At 36.0% G+C, this 19,809-nt stretch overlaps 5 protein-coding genes across 7 annotated transcripts in view; all 5 read right to left on the bottom strand.

Annotated features, from left to right (window-relative positions):
* Positions 1-961: 961 nt before the first annotated feature.
* The window catches only part of LOC130999714 (6,7,8-trihydroxycoumarin synthase-like), a 57,504-nt gene continuing 38,656 nt past the window's right edge, over positions 962-19,809 (bottom strand). The window contains exons 1-3 of one of the 2 annotated variants that reach the window (XM_057925336.1): positions 3,184-3,389; positions 2,178-3,070; positions 962-1,715 (exon numbers count right to left, since the gene is read on the bottom strand). In XM_057925336.1, coding sequence (XP_057781319.1) covers positions 1,101-1,715; positions 2,178-2,447 — 885 coding nt within the window. In that variant the 5' untranslated portion in view covers positions 2,448-3,070; positions 3,184-3,389 and the 3' untranslated portion in view covers positions 962-1,100. Of the gene's footprint in view, positions 1,716-2,177; positions 3,071-3,183; positions 3,390-19,809 lie in introns of those variants that run through there. The other variant, XM_057925337.1, reaches the window with a different exon arrangement.
* On the bottom strand, positions 4,067-6,378 carry LOC130999713 (6,7,8-trihydroxycoumarin synthase-like). The gene is made up of 2 exons (XM_057925335.1): positions 5,458-6,378; positions 4,067-4,869 (listed from the first exon to the last, which is right to left on the bottom strand). The coding sequence occupies exons 1-2, from the start codon at positions 6,148-6,150 to the stop codon at positions 4,258-4,260; spliced, it is 1,305 nt and encodes a 434-aa protein (XP_057781318.1). The 5' UTR covers positions 6,151-6,378; the 3' UTR covers positions 4,067-4,257.
* LOC130999707 (probable disease resistance protein At1g58602) overlaps positions 7,186-19,809 on the bottom strand; it is a 43,789-nt gene continuing 31,165 nt past the window's right edge. The window contains exon 3 of the mRNA XM_057925330.1: positions 7,186-7,406. The gene's annotated coding sequence lies outside the window, so the exon portion shown is untranslated. The remainder of the gene's footprint in view (positions 7,407-19,809) is intronic.
* Positions 7,581-10,104, bottom strand: LOC130996997 (probable disease resistance protein At1g58390). The gene is made up of 2 exons (XM_057922278.1): positions 9,035-10,104; positions 7,581-8,878 (listed from the first exon to the last, which is right to left on the bottom strand). The coding sequence occupies exons 1-2, from the start codon at positions 10,077-10,079 to the stop codon at positions 7,581-7,583; spliced, it is 2,343 nt and encodes a 780-aa protein (XP_057778261.1). The 5' UTR covers positions 10,080-10,104.
* Positions 19,568-19,809, bottom strand: part of LOC130999700 (probable disease resistance protein At1g58602) — a 46,311-nt gene continuing 46,069 nt past the window's right edge. For both annotated transcript variants that reach the window (XM_057925318.1, XM_057925317.1), the window contains one exon: positions 19,568-19,802. The gene's annotated coding sequence lies outside the window, so the exon portion shown is untranslated. The remainder of the gene's footprint in view (positions 19,803-19,809) is intronic.

The following is a 19,809-nucleotide window of genomic DNA, read 5'->3' as shown; positions in this document are numbered from 1 at the left end:
TGATTCATCATTAGCTGGCATAATTAATGAGATGTTCTAACTTCTAAGTAAGGGGCCTTAAGCCAATAGGAGTTCATTAATGTTAATTAATTTAGTCCATGATATGAATGCATTGACTTAACAATTCCTTCACTTCATCCCCACACAATATAAAAACCTTACCTCTTCCAACAACAAATCACACAATGTTTATAGAGCAATAGACACCACTTAGTGTGGTACAGCACTGGATCTCAAATTGTATATTTTCCTTAGAAAAACTCTAAATCATAAAATAATATTAATTATCACATATCAATCATCCACTACTGTAATAAGAGATGTCGTAATAAAAGACAAAATAGTATCTGAATTGGGAGTGAAGAGGAGATGAGATTCAGTGTTCCACAATTTTATGTGTGTCACTATGTCCCACTATAAAAATATAATTTATTACTCTCTCCGTCCCAGCTTTTAGTATCCAACTTTCCTTTTTTGGCCGTCCCATATTTTGGTATCCATTTCTATTTTTAGTAAAAGTTGGTGGGGCCCTTACTCCACTTTAATTATTTTAACTCTCACATAAAATGTGGGACCCTTATTTCATTCACAACACATCAATCAGTTTATTAAAACCCGTGCCGCTCTCAATTGGATACCAAAAGCCGGGACAGAGGGAGTATAATATTATGAAGTATACTTAATTTTTATTTCAAAAAATTATTTTTCCTAATTAGATGGAATAAGCCCTAATTAAAAATCACAAAATTAAACTAAAACATACAAAGTCGAAACTGAAGAAAAATTATATAAGAAAATAAATAAAATTGAAAGTGAAACACAAAATGTGACACCAGGTGCGCTACACTGAATCTCTTAATCCGAGTTATTGGCTAAAAAACACAAACTATAAGATTGTAATTCGTGATGCTAGACAGTAATTAATATCAATTTATTTGATAATGTAGATGAACACAAAGGCTTCAAACTTAAAAAACAATAAAGTGTAACTCATTTGGTAAGAAGCTCCTCCTTCAATCGTAATAGTTGAGAATTTGAGTCATCACAGGGGAAAATGAAAAAACCTTATTAATCCTCTTTTTAAAAAAAGGGGCTTCAAACTAAGCAACATAGTCTCTAGCTACAAGGATGAGAGGGTTTTTCTTATGCATAGTGATTCCAGGTACGGTATCAGTATCGATATCTTGAGCTTTGATCCCTTCAGGCATTTCCCAGTCGAAATTGTAGAGAAGACTTGCAACCGTGAGCTCCACGTTTGCAAGTCCCATAGACATCCCAGGGCAAATTCTTCGTCCTGATCCAAATGGGATCGCCCCGAAGTCTTGCCCCGTGATATCATGAATATTGCTATTCAAGAACTTCTCAGGCATGAACTCGTCTGGATTTTCCCAGTACTTCGGATCTCTTGCAACCGCCCACGCGTTAACAAAAACCACTGTATTAGGTTGAATCTCGTATCCCACTAGAGTGCATTTTTCTATTGTTTGTCTTGGTACAAGTAGTGGAGCTGGAGGGTACAACCTCAATGTCTCCTTAATCACTGCTTTCAAATAGGGAAGGTTGGGCAAATCACCTTCATCTAATTTACCCTTTTCACCTATCAAATTTCTGATTTCTGCTTGTACTTTTTTCATCACGGTTGGCGCTTTCATTAGTGCCGTCATCGTCCAAACGATTGAGACAGTCGTCGTATCAGTTGCAGCAATAAAAATATTCTGCAAAGAAAAAAAAAGAAACGGATCATATATAGTGAAATGTTCCAATATTTATTTACCTAGAAATACTAAGTGTTGTGTCAAAATGAGTATTAATACTTCAAATACTATTCTTTCTTATGGAATCTTCCTTTACATGCCACATACATAAAAGAAAATATTACGTATAATCAAAATTCTAAACAATGCATGTTTTTGTAGAAGTAATATACTATAAGATAAGATTAATTTAGATGAGTATATTAATAATAATATTAGCAGCACACTCTACACCAGCATGCACTCTTGAAACAAAACATAATTTAGGAATAAAAAAATGACAGTCAGGATCAAAGCTTGAATGATTCCAAAGTAGGGTTGGTTAACATTATTTCACCAAAATCTAATCACCACTTCCCAACAATATATATACAAATTAATCAATCATGCAAGTAAAAAAAAAATATTTTAAAAACAAGTTACCATTAGTAACGCTTTGATCTGATCCCATCCAAGTTCAACAGAAGAAGAATTCTCCTCTTTAAGCTTGATCAAAACACCAAGAACATCTTCATCCTCCCCCGCCGCCCTCTCCAGACGATTCTGGTGCTCCTCGATGAGCTCCTCGTAGAAAGTTGCCATGAGCTCTTGCGCCTCGCGAGAGAGCCTGTCGAATCTCCTCATCTCCGAGCCAAGCTCGTCGTATCTCTTCCCGAATGCAACCCTGCATATGAGAGCGCTGCTGAGCGCCATGGCCACGGCGCTCAGGTTGACAACCCGTGCTGAATTGGCATTATTAAGAATTTTATGTTTCTTTTTATTATCAGTCTTGACATGGAAAATTGAGTCTATTGTTCGCCCTCTCTCTTCAACTGACCATTTCCCTTGTTTTTTTTTTTTTCCTGTCTAAAATTAATAGATTGAGTTGAAAATTTTGAAACATTAATTACAAACAATTAATTCAATTCAAACACAACATGAATTTGAATACAATTCTCTATATGTTGGCCGGAAAAGAGTCCAACTAAAGCAGCTTCAAACCCTTCAACATATATAACCCATTTTTTCTTGCTTAATCAATGGTAAATTAAACCATCAACAACCAAGCAACAAAAATCACAATTCAAGAACAGAATTATATAGCTTAAATCTTCAGAGTCGAATCTCACCAAAACAGCTACATATGGAACTAAGCATTATTGCGCAGAATCATCAAAATCAAACAGATTTCAGCCTTGGAGCCGCATACAAAAGAAGTATATACACATTTATTTCAAAATAAGTGATTAAAGCGAAACAAGGTTGCATAGAAAAGAGTGCAAGTAATTAAAGAGAAACGAAACAAGACTGTAGCTCGAAGGGGGGAGGAAAGTACCCTGCAACCAAGAGAAAGATGATACAAGCTTTATAATGGATCGAGCTTTATTAAAACCTTATCGAGCTTTAATAAAGAATTGGGAATTGAGAAAGAGATTGATGAAGGCATTACCCGGGTAGAGACTAGTCATCGTCTTGGATGATAACTGAAGGGACATGGCTGACTTTGTGGAAATCCTCTCCTGATGCCGATACCCTCTTCCCCATTTCTGGCATTCCATAGATATGCAGTTCCCGAAGAGTAGAAATGCCACTCAATCCATCTGGAAGCATCTTCAGACCGGAACAATCATAGATCTTCAATTCAGAGAGAAGGGGCATGGCTCCTGCCTCCATTCTCAATCAAAATTCACGTGAAACATGTCAAATTAAATACTACTAAGATTCGTGATTAGTCACGATTGTACGAAAAAGATGGATGTTGATGACGTTTAGCAGAAGAATTTTAAAATTAATAAAACTCAACAACTATTATTACTTTAGTGATTTTTAATTGATTTGGTGTTTTAAAACTCGTACATTCGTGTAAGAGAAGTTGTGTTGGTCGATATCTATGCAAATTATTGGCCGAGTTGGCAGGAATTGATAGCATTTCTATTACTTCTAAGACACCTATTATCTTAAGACAATAAAAAAAAAATATAAATAATATTTTTTTAATAACTATATATATAATAATGAGAAATTAAGTTTCCAAACAATTAATTCAAAATATGTATATATATACATTTTGAACATAGCTTATTGCAAAATTACATGTGTCCCACAAGTTAAATATTATTTCACAAAATTAAAATGATAGCTGCATCATGCAAGTAGGATTGAACCAAAGACCCGACCTCTCACAAAGAAGAGTCTTTAGGTGTCTCAATATATCACTTGAACTAGATTTCGTTGGCTACATGAATTATATATATCCTTAAGTACTCACTTTGTTTTCGAATAAGTGTCTCCAGTCGTTAAAAATGCAGATCAAGAAAGTATATAGACAAATATACTCATTTAACCCTAATAATTTTTATTTTTATATAAATATTATAAATTGATAAATCAATAATAGGACACAACAACACATAAAAATTGTAGGACATAGCATCCGAACTAATATCCTTCTTATTGTTTACAAGAACATTACCCACACACTAATTAATTAAACACCATAAACTTTATAAAACACACACACTAATTAAAAACCATAAATTTTAGGCACAAGTAGTAGGGCATTTTTCTTATGCACTGCAATTCCAAGCGTTGGATTTGTATCCACATCTTCTACATGAATTCCTTTAGGCAATTCCCAATCAAAACAATAGAGCAAATTTGCAACCATAAGCTCCATTGACAAATGTCCTATATTCATGCCGGGGCACATCCTTCGCCCCGACCCGAATGGAATGAGCCCGAAATCTTGCCCTTTGAAGTCAATATTACTATTCAAGAATCTCTCGGGAATAAACTCATCCGGATTTTTCCAGTACTCGGGATCTCTCCCTACAGCGTACGCGTTAACATAAACCATCGTTTTGGGCGCGATTTCGTAGCCGTCTAGAATGCTTGTCTCCATTGATTCTCTTGGTAGGAGCAATGGCGCTGGAGGGTACATTCTAAAACTCTCATTTATTACTGCTTTTAGATATGGAAGTTTGGGCAAATCATCTTCATCTACTTTGCCCTTTTCTTCTACCAAACTTCTGATTTCATTTTGCAGTTTCTTCATGACTTTGGGAGCTTTGATTAGAGCTGTCATCGTCCAAATAGTTGAAGCTGGAATTGTTTCTGATGAAGCTGCAATCATATCCTACAAAATGTTTACCAATATCAGAAATTTTCACGTGTGTAACAATTAAAAGTACTCCATCTTCCAATTATTTACTACAATATCTTTAATTTATTTTTCCAGCAAAGTTCTTCATTTGTGATCTGTGGTGGATCTAGAATTTGTATTCCTTTTTTTTTTCTTTTAAAAGAAAAAAAAAAGAGGATCAATAATAGGGATTTGCCCCCTTGGTGACTCAAATCCGCGGCCTATTGATTAGAGGAAAAGCTTCTTACCAACTGAGTTGCGCTTCGTTGTTCTAGAATTTTTATTCTAGTATGTCATGAATTGCTGCTGAGATCAATGATTTTATAAACTACATAAAAATCGACTTCAATTTGTTCTTTTTCTCTATAACTTCAAATAATTAATAAAAATATATATCGAGCATAGATTTTTATGTAATTTATGAAATTAATAATCGCAAAAATTATTCATGATGTATTAGAATCAAAATAAATCTATAAAACAAAAAAGATAGCCCTAACATATAAATTAACCGTAAGCTGTGCTCACATAAAATATGTAACATAACGGTTTCCTGAATCAATTAAGTAAAACAAAGCTCACCATTAGGAGGGCTTTGATGTTATCCCAAGTGAGATGAGTGAAAGAAGACTTGTCTTCTATAAGCTTTATCAACACACTAAGCATATCCTTCTCCTCCTCCTCCACCTCCGCCCTCGCCCTCGAATCGAGGCGCTCGTCGATGAGCTCTTGATAGAAAGAATCCATGTCCTTGCACATCCTATCAGCATCTCTCATTTTCCCACTGATTTTATCCACCCAACTCAACGCCGGAAAGTAATCGGAAACAAAGAAAGCCGTCGTGAGCGCGTCGAATCCTCTCACAATCCGGCCATATCTCCTTGTCTCCGATCCGCCCTCCTCGTACCTCTTCCCAAAACAAATTGCGCTTGTCAAGCGGCTGGCGGTGGCCGTGGTCGCCTCGCTCAAATTCACGGCTCGATTATCGGAGCAAGAGCTTCGAATCTTGGTGATCATGCGAGAGATCTCCTCTTCGCGAAGGGGGCGAAAGGATTGAACTTTTTTAGGGTTTAAGAGGTGAATGTGTGTCACCTTCTTCATCTCCCTCCACCTCTCGTTGTATGGTGTGAAGACTAAATCGGAGCTGTTGTAGGATAGCTTCTGCAGCCCTAGTAATTTGGGCCTACTGCAAAATGATGAATCTTGAATTTTCAAGACTTGTTTGGCTAGTTTTGATGAGGAGATAACTAGGAGAGGAATGGAACCTAGTTTCATGTGGATTATCGGGCCGTATTTTCTTGAGAGCTAGTGGAGATAGATGTGTGGGTCCGCGACCCCCGCGAGCTGGTGGAGGTTTCCGATTAACGGCAGCGGGGGTGGCCCGGTGGTAGAGTGGTTTTTGCCTGATGTTTGGTTTTATAGAGGATGTAAAGGAGCAAGAATATTGGGAGAGTTATTGAGAGTAGAAGTATCATTGTGAGTGAATTTTTGAAGGATAATTGAATTTCTTGATCCATCATTTATAATGCTTTTTTTTACCTACTATGTAATATTAGTACTTAATTAATAATTGCATTATAAGTAATTATATATAGTGTGGATATTGACATATATCATGAGCAAGACTTGATAGATAGTCATTTGTTGTATATGTTTCATGTGACATAATTAACTTGTTCATGCACATATAATTGAATAATGGAAACTTCTTTTGCCATATATACTTTTAAAATTTGACATATTGTGTACAAGCAATGGGCAAATCTATTGATCATGAAAATGATCACGAAAGGTTCCATATAAGAACTACCATTTTCGTGAGAACAAAAGAACACTATAATATTGAGTATATATATAAAGTCATTACATTCATCGTCAAATTAGTTGTCATTAAAAAGGTAGAAGTTTCACCGTCATGCGATCTGACCGAGGTGATGCGTTCACCATAGATTTATACATAAAGAGAGAAAGAATCATATGATATCCAAACATAGGTAGTATATATGTATACACAAGAAATGCATGCTATTAAACATAATAATGCACATGTTGAACTAAAAAAAAGCTATCATTATTTTTTTTTATTTTTTTTTTTGCAAAATTCTCACTTAATTATAATCCTCAATATTATCAATATTGTCATTAATGGGCCCGCCACTTAACCAAATTAATCAATTTAAAACTACCATAAAAGTTGTGCTTTAATTCCACTCACACCACACTAAATCAATTTATCAAAACTCGTATAATAAATCTGCAGAAGTTACAAGCAAAGGCTCATGGGCTGAATCTTACCAAAATAACTCCATGTGAAACTAAGCAAGTCTAGAATAAATTGTCCAGATTAATAATACAAGGAATGGAATATATATGGCCACCACGCCCATGTACAAAAGAAATATACACATTTGTTTGAAAGAAAGTGATTAAAGCGAGACAAGGTTGCAGAGAAAAGAATGCAAATAATTAAAGAGAAACACTTGGGACATGGAACAACAAGACTGTAGCTCGAAGGGGGGCAGAAAAGTACCCTGCAACCAAAACCAAGACGATACAAGTTTAGAATGCGTCGAGCTTTATAGTTAAAACCTTATCGAGATACATATCTTTTAGAGAAAAACTAAAATTGAAGCAACATAATTGGGAATTGAGAATGAGATTGGTGCAAGCATTACCAAGGTGGAGACTAGATTAGTTAGTCATCATCAATAGTTTTTGATGATAATTGAAGGGACATGGCTGATTTTTTGGAAATCCTCTCCTGATGCCGATACCCTTTTTCCCAATTCCGGCGTATCAATAATTTCTAGTTCCTGAAGAGTGGAAATGAGATTCAATCCATCTGGAAGCATCTCCAGATTAGGACACTCATCTATTTGTAAATGAGAGAGAAGGGGCATGGCTCCTGCCTCCACTCTCCACTCCCTCAACTTTGGTAACTCCCATAACTCAATCACTCTACTATCCAAATTCGACAGAGTCTCCAACTCAATCACTCCCTCGTCCAATGTCAATCGATAACTTCCAATTTTTTCCTTATCATAATCGGGAAGAAACAAGTGCTTTAAACGTAGCATCTCCTTAAAAACATTTGGAACTCCAACATTCATCGAATAAGATAAATCAAGGGTATCCATGTATATCAAATTCCTTATGGACAACGGTAGCTTATCAAATTCACATTTTTCTAAACACAAACGTCTAAGGTGAACAAGACTAGTGATTCCTTTCGATAACTTTCTTCCTTCAAATTTGAATCCCACCATACCTAGATCTCTCAGCAATTTGAATTTCTGAAGATCAACAATACCTTGCGGGGGAAACTCAACAACACCCGAATTTATGTGACTGAACATTTGAAGAGACCTTAAATGTTCAGTACTATCTTCTCCCCAAGTGAGTGTAAGCTCGTCAGGTTCCACTTGAACTTCCTTCCTGAAACGTATAGCCAAATGTAGTATTTTCCTATGCGAGGAAGCTTTCCCACTTTGATACTCCAAACTCTGCGCACCAAAATCCTCACTTCTCCCCAATTTCAAACATAGTTCTCTTACTACATCATGAAGTTTGCAGCTCCTATATTTTCTTCCAGGTGTGACACCATCGTAAATTTCGACTTGGACGATGGACCTGGAGGCCAACTCACCCAAGTAGAGCTCCGCGATTTCATATAAAGTTTTGTCCTTGTCTCCAATATTTTCATATGAAATCATGCCTTGTGCTATCCACATCCTGTATAGATCCTCAACATTTATATCTTCGTCCTCTTCAAATAAACCCATATAGAGAAAGCAAGGCTTCAAATAATAGGGTAGACTTTCATAGCTTAAATTCAGCACTCTATATATGAATTCTTTGATATCCTCATTTACTAACTCCCACTCCTTCATCGAATTTTTCATTCTCAAGACCCCACCGAGTAAAGAAATTGCCAACGGCAAATACCCACATTTTTGCACCATTTCTTTTCCAATTTTCTTAAAATTATCTTCCAATGCAAACTCTGCATTGAAAAAACAAACTACGTTTAATTGTATAGTAACTTTATAACTTAATCAGATCCTCTCATCTGATTTGGAATCGATGATGCAAGAATAGAAACTAACCAACAGGTAAATCTAGAATATTATTTGTAGACTAGAAGTCAAATCCAACTAACCTGGAATGTTTGTGTGGGGAAATGCTTTCTTCTCGAGTAGTTCCAAAGCATCTTCCTCTTTTAGAAGCCCAAGTTTGACAGGGCATCCAATCTCCGCGACCTCCCGTTCGCGCGTGGTGATCAAGATTTTGCTCTGCAAATCTTGGACAAGGAAGGGATGCTTGAAGCCATCCCAATGAGAAGTTTCCCAAAGATCGTCAAAAACAATGAGGCATCGCTTGTCTCTTTGTATCTTGCATAGTCGCTCCTTCAATTCCCACTCGTTCAAACTTGTAACATCCTCCCTTATTTTTGGCCCATCCTTCGTGTTTTGATGCTCTAGCTGCTTCAGAACATCCTTCCAAACAGATTGAAAACTCTGACATTGCTGACTAATGCAAACCCACGCGGAAAGATCAAAGCTGGTGTTGGTCTCGTTGTAGAGCTTTTTGGCAATGGTGGTCTTGCCTGATCCCCCCATTCCCCACACTGAAATTACTCGATGCTTTTCGTCTTCCACTAGGAGATGAAGAAGCTGCTTGAGCTCGTCCTTCATCCCCACAAAACAGTCTCCGATCTCGAATTCGGGGAAACTCTTCCTTGCCCTGTTATTGGCGGACGAGCTTTCCCCTTCATCTGTATTGTTGATGATGCTCTTCTTTATGCCACTTTCTAACATTTCCTTGTTTATCCTTTCAAGTCGGGATTTGATTGGTGAAATCTCGGAGCCTAGTTTGTGGATCGAGTAGCATTTTTCCAAACTACAACTACATCTGTGGACGAGCTGTCTGAGACCTCGTCTTCTCGTTGAAGTCACTTGATAAGCTGCGTGTCTTTCAATGGCAGCTTCCGCTCTGTACACAAGATCTTTGATCTCCGAGATCCAATTGAATATGGTTTCGCTTTCATGTCGTCTTCTATCGGCATCTTTGAGGAGACACTTCATCTCTTTGAGCTGCCACTCGAGCTCCTTCACTTCATCGCCCACACCATATAAAAACCTTGCTTCTTCCAACAACAAATCGCGCAGGGTTTCTAGAGCAGTTGACACCACTGCTTCTGCCATCGCAACAATTTGAGGGAAGCTCAGATTTCTTTGGTATAATTGATTGGTGAAGCACTCTTGATTTGGTGTAAATTACTAGTAAAGATAAGGAATAAGTGTGAGCGAAGTAAATTAAACATAAAGAGGAATAAATAAAGATAAAGAGGAATAACTGTGAGTGAGGTAAATTAGTACTCCCTCCGTCCGCAATATCGTTTCCACATTGTGGACGGCACGGGTTTTAAGAAAAGTGGTGGATAGTAGTGGAAATGTAGTTAGTGGAGTTTGGGTCCCACAATTGTTGTGAGTGGAAGATTGTGGACCCTACTACTATAAATGGAAGTGGAAACGATATCGCGGACGGACCGAAATGGCAAATGTGGAAACGATATCGCGGACGGAGGGAGTAAAAGATAAAGAGGTATAAAGATCAGGAGCTTGTGATCCACTAGTGAGTGCATAATTTTTATAAGGATAAAGTAAAGTGTTAATGGGCAAAAAAAGAGGATCTAGAATTTGTATTCCTTTTTTTTAAGAAAAAATAAAGAGTAAAAATTTAAAGTGCCCACTTCCTTATCTTTTTTTGTAAAAATGCCCTCTCTTATTATACAAAGCATTCTATACCCTATTCTTTAAGTACCCTTTGATTTGATAGGTTTGCTTGGTTTTTTGTGAAAGACTTACACATTTGACCGATTTGACAGCTATCAATCATAAAAGTCAACGATTTGACGACAACTATCAGGCAAGAGTACATATGACCGGTGGGTGGCTAGATCATGTGTCCGGCCGGGCGGACACATGATTTCACCGGCCGGACACATGATTTTATCGGTCGGACACATGTCTGACCGGGCAGACACATGATCTAGCCGGTCGGACACATGATTTTATCGGTCAGACATGTGTCCGACCGATAAAATCATGTGTCCGACCGGTGAAATCATGTGTCCGGGCGGCCGGACACATGATCTAGCCACCCACCGGTCATATGTATTCTTGACTGATAGCTGTCAAATCGTCGACCTGCGTTTTCGCCGTCTGTTCCATGGTACTGTTCGAGTGTTCGATGGCTACTCAGAGAGAAGGTGGATCCGTTGTTCGACCACCTCTACTTGATGGAACCAATTTTGGATATTGGAAGATGCGCATGGAATCATTCATTCGTTCCGTGGATGAGAATGCATGGACTGCAGTCGAGCTTGGGTGGACTGCCCCTAAAGATGATGATGGAGCTGTCAAACCCAGAAGCAAGTGGACAACACAGGATCTAAATGCCTCTAGTGCTAATCAAAAGGCTCTTAACTCTATTCAAACTGCTGTTACAGTTGACGTTTTCACTCTTATCTCTATGCGTTCTTCAGCCAAAGAAGCATGGAATGTTCTTGTCAACACTTATGAAGGAAACTCGAAGGTCAAGAAGCAGCGTCTACAACAACTTACCAGTAGATTCGAGGAGCTCAAGATGGAGGAGGATGAAACTATTAGTGACTTTCATGCTAATTTGTTGCGCATTGCTAACGAAAGCTTCTCTCTTGGTGAAAGGATTTCTGAAGAAAAACTGGTTCGTAAGGTGATGCGTTCGTTGCCAAAACGTTTTGACTACAAGATTACTGCTATTGATGAAGCAAGAGATGTCTCTGATATGAAACTCGAGGAGTTGATAGGTTCTCTAAGAACGTTTGAGATGAACCTCAGAGGTGACAAATCTGGTAAGAAGAAGAGTATAGCTTTCGCTGCCGAATCAAATAACAAGATGTCAAACTCTTCAATTGATGATCAAGATGATCTTGTGGAATCATTAGCTCTCTTCACCAAAAACTTTGGAAAAGTTTTCAGCAAATTCAAGAAAAAATGTGGAAATTCAAAGAATTTTGGAGTTACTGGAAATTCGAATGAGATTGATAAAAAATCCTCTCATAGATCCGGAATACAATGCCACGCGTGTCATGGATTTGGTCACATACAGGCTGAGTGCGCAAATACTTTAAAGAAGCTCCAAAAGCAAAACAAGTCTTTTAACGCTTCACTGAGTGACGAAGAGACTGATGAAAGTGGAAGCGAATCTGATGAGGAATCCATTGCTCTCCTTGCCAAAATAGAAGCTTTACATAGTAAGGATCATTTCGTTGATCATCTGGCTCTGGCGATTCAAGATAAATCAGATGAACGTGATGCTGCATTCACTGCCAGAAAAGAAGAGACATCAAATTTGGTAACAGTTTCAGTCATAGATGGAGAAAACACTGATAGTGATACCGATGAACCTGTTGAAGACTATCTGGCCAAGAACTACGAAACCATGTATAAGAAGTGCCTGGATGTTTTGGATGTGAACATGTCTTTATCTTCTCAACTTTCTGATGTTTCCAAAGAACGCGATGAACTGAAGTTACTGGTGGATAAACTTCAAAGTGATGCTAACATTCAACACCAAGCCATGGCTCTTAAAGTTAAGGAGTTGGAACATCATCAAAAGCTTGTGAAGATGATGAATTCAGGTACGGAGAAACTTGATCGTGTTCTAGAAATTGGTCAATGTTCGAAAAATAAGGCTGGTCTTGGTTATGAGAATCATCAAGGGAAACCTACGGATGACTACAATCAAAGCACGTTCGTTCCTGCCAAAAAGAAAGAAAAAGACAAGCAAGAAGAAGTCAAATCTCATGGTCATAACCATAAGTCTGTTGAACAATCTGTCAACATGAAGAAGACTCAGACCCACTCTCATAATCCACCGTTTGTGTCAACTCGGCAGGTTCGGTACGCCTCTCATTGTGGGAATAATTCATTTGTTCCTATTTGTCATCATTGTGGTCGTCGTGGGCACATCAAAGCTCGTTGTAGATTTTATCTCGATGATAAAAAGAAGATGACGAATACAAGAACTTGCCAGTCAAATAAAGTTCTTATTACCGGAGGACGTTCCAAGGAGGGCATTGGTTATTCTAGAGAAAAGATCAGTCAACCTCATATTCAGTCCCAGTTTCATAAATCATCTTATAAATGGGAGAAGAAGAAGAAGGAAAATTTTCAGAAGAAGTGGGTACAGAAGTCGGTACATGTTCCTGTAACTGCTGGAACTAATGGAGAAATCATATCACAACATTCAGTCACAGTTCCGGTACCTGTTTCAGCAACTGTTCCGGAAGTCACTCCCCTAGTTGCTCATAAGTCTCTTGATCCCTCCATGAAGGTATTACTTCAAAGCATGTTCTTTAAGATGTTCTTTCCTAAGAATACGTCTATCTCCTGTTAGAGATCAGTTTTGTAGCTCCATAACATTTCCATCAATGTGGAGAGATGGTTGGAGTAAGAGGGAGTATGTTGTTGTTTATGCCGTTGTTGCTAATGCTACGCTGGTGCTGTTATTGTTATTGATGAGGATGCCGAGACTGATCCTTTGCCATTTATTGAGACAAAAAGGGGGAGAAGATGTTACTTCATCTTTTGGTCGTTGTTGCTTCTTGGTTGTTATTGCTGCTATTACTCTTTAATTTGAGGGGGAGTTTATCAAGCAAGGAGGAACTTTATGTTTTGTCTATATAAATGACAAAGGGGGAGAATGTTAGAGTAAGATTTACTCTATGCTATTTATTGTCATTTATATAGATAGTATTGTGGTTGTAGGATACCATCTGTGATACCAAAAGTGATACCAAGTCTGCATCAGAATATTTCACAGCAGATAAACACAAATCTTGAAGATTTTGTTTCCTTTTTTGAGTGATTTTCGAAGAGATCTTTTTGTATTTATTGGATTGACTTGCAAGCTATCAAATATGTGTCCTTATTCAAGAAGGAAACTTAAGGTTTCTCATCTATATAAGGTCGATCTCTCACAGCAGCTAGGGTTGGCGATTTAGACATTTATTCAAGCAGTTGGGGTGTGCAGCAAGGATTTGAGCGTGAGAACATTATTCTATGATCTAATGTTCTGGTATTTAGCTCTTTGCTTTTACGTTTATTGAGTGCAAAGTATTTTGTTTTGTTTATCTCCTTTGAGAGTTGAATTTCGAGTTGTAAGGGAGTAAGTGTGTTCGTCGGGGCTCACACTTAGAGAGTTAGTGTTATCTAGCTTTCAACGGTTTATCGTGTGTTGGGGTTTTGGGAAATTATAGAGGCGTTAGAAAGATTGAGTCTTTGTGTAAGTCCTGCTGTAATTTAACCTCACATAGTGAATTGTTTTCCCTTGGGCGAGGCCGCCCCCCAGACGTAGGTTGTTTAACCGAACTGGGTTACCACTTGCGTGTGCTCGCGTTTATTTCTTTTCTGCAATTTGCTGTGCTTTGGTATTCCGTTTGGTACCATATTTGGTTGCTGCGAGATTTTATATGTATTTGGAGAGCAGACGGTTCTTTCAATTGGCATCAGAGCGGGTTACCTGCTTTATTGGTTTTGATCCTGCGTTTTCGCCGTCTGTTCCATGGTACTGTTCGAGTGTTCGATGGCTACTCAGAGAGAAGGTGGATCCGTTGTTCGACCACCTCTACTTGATGGAACCAATTTTGGATATTGGAAGATGCGCATGGAATCATTCATTCGTTCCGTGGATGAGAATGCATGGACTGCAGTCGAGCTTGGGTGGACTGCCCCTAAAGATGATGATGGAGCTGTCAAACCCAGAAGCAAGTGGACAACACAGGATCTAAATGCCTCTAGTGCTAATCAAAAGGCTCTTAACTCTATTCAAACTGCTGTTACAGTTGACGTTTTCACTCTTATCTCTATGCGTTCTTCAGCCAAAGAAGCATGGAATGTTCTTGTCAACACTTATGAAGGAAACTCGAAGGTCAAGAAGCAGCGTCTACAACAACTTACCAGTAGATTCGAGGAGCTCAAGATGGAGGAGGATGAAACTATTAGTGACTTTCATGCTAATTTGTTGCGCATTGCTAACGAAAGCTTCTCTCTTGGTGAAAGGATTTCAGAAGAAAAACTGGTTCGTAAGGTGATGCGTTCGTTGCCAAAACGTTTTGACTACAAGATTACTGCTATTGATGAAGCAAGAGATGTCTCTGATATGAAACTCGAGGAGTTGATAGGTTCTCTAAGAACGTTTGAGATGAACCGAATATCAAAATTTTCAATTTATATTTGGTAACTAATCGAATCAAAAATATTATTTGTATTTGGATTCGATTCGTAAATTTTCGAATACGAATATCAAAATTCGAACACGAATACCGAATCGAACAAAATTATTTTGATTCGTATACAACCCTACTAACTTGCAAACTCATCCGATACCTCACAATGGTAAATTCTTACCTACACCAAGGTCTTCAGCACTCCTACCTGGATGCGCGCCACCTGTCCCGATTAACTTTATAGCTTTTAATAAATTTAAATTCAAATTAAACATAATAGTGTTAACTTCCGTTTATGTAATCATGATTTGTAGTAACCCCATTTTTCAAAGTTGGTCTGATCTAGGTTCAGTGGTCATTCCTATCACGCATTTCAATGATTTCGGCAAGTAATTTCGGCAAGACAATGTTTATGCTTGGCAGATATTAATTTAGTTCGGCAAACATATTTTAAAATTTAAATATATAATTAAACTTATATTTATTGAAAATATTAATTTTCGAAGTATGTTTATTATGTGAAATAAATTCAAGCAAGTTGAAATTGAATAAATTTCCTTTATTTTAATATATATATATATATATATATATATATATATATATATATATATATATATATATATTATTTTGTCCGATCAATGCTCAGTGGTCATTCCTAGCACGAGTTTCCATGTTTTCGGCAATCACTATTCGGCAAGCCATGTGTTATGCTTGACAGATATTAATTTAGTTCGGCAAACGTATTTTTAAATTTAAATATATATTAAACTTATAATTATGAAAATATTAATTTTCTGAGTAAGTTTATCATGTGAAATAAATACAAGCAAATTGAATTTCAATAAATTTCTTTTATTTTAAAATAATTTGTATTTTTAATTTTGTTCCTTTGAAATACGTAATCATTCCTTTAATTAGTTTGTATGATTTCAATATTTAATATTCTGCAACACAATTTTAATGCTTGGCAAACATTATTTTTTATCGGCAAAGGTATATTTAAGTGCAAATATATAATTTAACTTATAGTTGTAGAAAATATTAATTTTAGATAGATATCTATTAGATGAAATTGAGGTCGGCATATTTTATTGAATAAATTTCATTATTTTCCATATTATCGGCAAATAATCTCGGCACCCATTTTGTATGCTTGGCAAAGATTATTTTTGATCGGCAAAAGTATATTTAAATGCAAATATATAATTTAACTCATAGTTGTGGAAAATATTAATTTTAGATGTATATCCATTAGATGAAATTGATGTCGGCAAATTTTATTAAATAAATTTCATTAATTTTGTAAAAAAAAATAAAAATTTATGGGTTAACTCCGATTTTCTACATTTATCTGTTCTAAGAATATTTGTCATTCAAATTATAAATTCTCATGGTATCGGCAAAGAGTGTCGACAGTCAATTTAATATGTCTGGCCAACATTAGTTTTATTATGCAAAATAATTTTAAATGTAAAAATATAATTTAACTTATAATTATGAAAACTACTAATTTTAGAAGTAAGTTTGTAAGGTTAAATTAATATTGGCAACTTCTTTGAATAAACTTTAATATCTGAAGATTCAGTTATGACTGAATAATTATATTGGCCACGTGAAAAAAGGGGATTGATACTTGAATCAAGTATCAGTGGACATTCCGAAAGACATTCTTCCTCGGACTAAAGACTTAAGTTTAAAACAAGTCACGTACTCAAGTCTAGTACAACTGCAGTAAATGCAATGGATACGAAGATCGTCCTCGTCTGAACCATATTCCCTATTTCGTGCTACCTTTTCAGAAGTTCCATGCTCCTACTTCAAAGGACGCTCAATCCTCAACCAATCAGGAGCCTTGAAGATTGAAGCCTCAGCCGAAGATTCAAACTTGTCTCACAACGGCAAAAATCTTGAAGACCATCTCACCAACGGATCTATTCAAAACTTCGCCTATAAATAGAGCTCGAGGATCACTTTCAATCTTCACCGATTCAAACACTTAAGCTGAAGCTATGCCAAATTTGCGACTCAGTCTAGCTGCTTTCTAAAGTTTGAATCGAAGAAGAGAATATCCAAAGCCCAAATCAGTTCACCAATAGTCAATACATATTAAATCATTTGTCGGTACACCAAAAGTATAGTATACCGAAAAAATAGTTAAAAGATCGTATAAAGTGAAAAAATAACAAATTAAAGTTAATTTGTTGTTTACTCCTCCTTTCGTTCACGAAAATATGATTTAATTTAGCATTTTGGTCCGTCCATAAAAATATGTGACTGTATAACTTATTTTTAGCAATTATTTGACTAACTTGTGGGCCCCTTTTCTACTCACTAACTTAATTAACTTTTTCCATTGTTTTAAATTTATAGACCCTTTCTCCACTCATTAAATAAATAATACAAGTTTTCTGAAAACTTGTGTCATCGTCCTTTAGGCCATATTTTCGTTGACGGAGGGAGTAATTTTTAAATGATTTGTTAGATAATTTTTTTTTAAATATTAAGTGTGAAAGAGATTGATAATATCAGAAAAGATTGATAATATCAGAAAATAATGTGTACAAAAATATAAACACCACATCCATATTAATCTATATCTATACTAACAGAAAAAGTGTTTTGGGCACAAAATTTAGATTGTCTATTTTACCCCATTACATAATTTATTTCAAGGATATTTTAATTTCCATATTACATATTGCATATTTACAAAAAAATATATATAAATTTATTTGATATATACATATTGATGTTTGAATTGAATTAGGAATATCCTCGCATGTATAAACAATTATAAAAAAATATTTCAATCATAAGAAATCAGATCATACTATACATTGTTTATAAACGAATCAAAATTACAAAAATACCATATTTTTGGGCGAGGGGAGTACTAGTACTTGATGGTGCAATATATGTGTTTTTTTTTATTATTATTATTTTAATATCTGTGGCTAGTCATGATATTTCAAGAAAAAGTTTGCTCTTTAACACCGTTGATATTGAGCACATATCAACGGTGTAACACCAAGACCAAACATGCCCCCATCCTTAATTAGTAATGAACTCTAGATATTATAACTTTGATGAGGTATGTTTATTGTTTGGCTTTTTAGCTTAGAGATGGATATTTGGGGATTAAACTACATCTCTCAATAACACACAAGTCACTTGATATTAAAATGGATCATCAATATTCTCGACATTGTCTTCCTCGACTATATTTAGTTTCTCGATATCTTTCATATTATGGGATTTTTTTCAAATGGATTAAATTTGCATAAGCTAAGTTAATCAGATTGGGGCTTTTGAGTTTGATTTTGTAACATGAAATTGAAGTGGTGTTAAGCCTGGTAATTTGTGGGCCGAATTTATGTTTGTTGGATCTCTTAATTAAGGAATGGGTCCATTTTAGAGGGAGTGGAAGAGAGAGAATGAAATTGGGCTGGACTTATCTTTGCAATTGAGCTGATAAATGAAAGTATGACTAATTCTGTTCATAGCACCTATTTGACTTAATGTACGTTTATTTTGGTTGTAAATTTTTCATTGGAAAATGATGGATAAAAAAAGATGAGAAAATATTATATTTGTTTACTATTTTTTATTATATGTTTACTAGAGATGAAAAGATAAAAAAATGTTAAAAAATATTTTCACACCCCTACTATAAGATAATATAATCCAACATTAAAGTATAAAGGAGTGAAAAGAAGTAACCCGAAAAAATATTCCACCATATCCGGAGAAAATTTTCCACCATACTAAACATGTGAAAATGGTAGAAAATGGGTGAAAATATATTTTCTCTCTCATTTTCCATCAATGTAAACGCACCCTTAGTACTATGTTTACAGAAGTATATTTTCTAGGATGTGTCATATAAACATCGAGTACTGATACAATATTTGGGGGATTTTCGTTAGTCTTTTGGACCTTACCTCTCTCATTCCATTGCTCAAATAATGGTGAAAGTATATGCTGAATTGGCATTATTAAGAATTTTATGTTTCTTTTTATTATCAGTATTGAGAAACACTTAATTTGTTGACATGGAAAATTGAGTCTATTGTTCGCCCTCTCTCCCTTCAACTGACCATTTCCCTTGTTTTTTTTCTATCTAAAATTAATAGATTGAGTTGAAAATTTGAAACATTAATTACAAACAATTAATTCAATTCAAACACAACAGGAATTTGAATACAATTCCCTATATGTTGACCGGAAAAGAGTCCAACTAAAGCAGCTTCAAGTCCTTCAACATATATAACCCAATTTTTCTTGCTTAATCAATGGTAAATTAAACCATCAACAACCAAGCAACAAAAATCACAATTCAAGAACAGAATTATATAGCTTAAATCTTCAGAGTCGAATCTCACCAAAACAGCTACATATGGAACTAAGCAATATTGTGCAGAATCATCAAAATCAAACAGATTAATTAATAATACAAGGAATGAAATATGGGCACCATTCTGATGTTAGGCTTGGAGCTGCGTATAAAAGAAGTATATCTGTATATACACATTTATTTCAGAATAAGTGATTAAAGTGAAACAAGGTTGCAGAGAAAAGAGTGCAAATAATTAAAGAGAAACACTTGGGATATGGAACAACAAGACAGTAGCTCCAAGGGGGGGAGAAAAGTACCCTGCAAC

The sequence above is a fragment of the Salvia miltiorrhiza genome, chromosome 8, assembly GCF_028751815.1.
Source record: "Salvia miltiorrhiza cultivar Shanhuang (shh) chromosome 8, IMPLAD_Smil_shh, whole genome shotgun sequence".
Lineage (NCBI taxonomy): Eukaryota > Viridiplantae > Streptophyta > Magnoliopsida > Lamiales > Lamiaceae > Salvia > Salvia miltiorrhiza.
The sequence above is the reverse complement of the archived record's forward strand: the minus strand, read 5'-3'. Positions and strand labels throughout refer to the sequence as shown.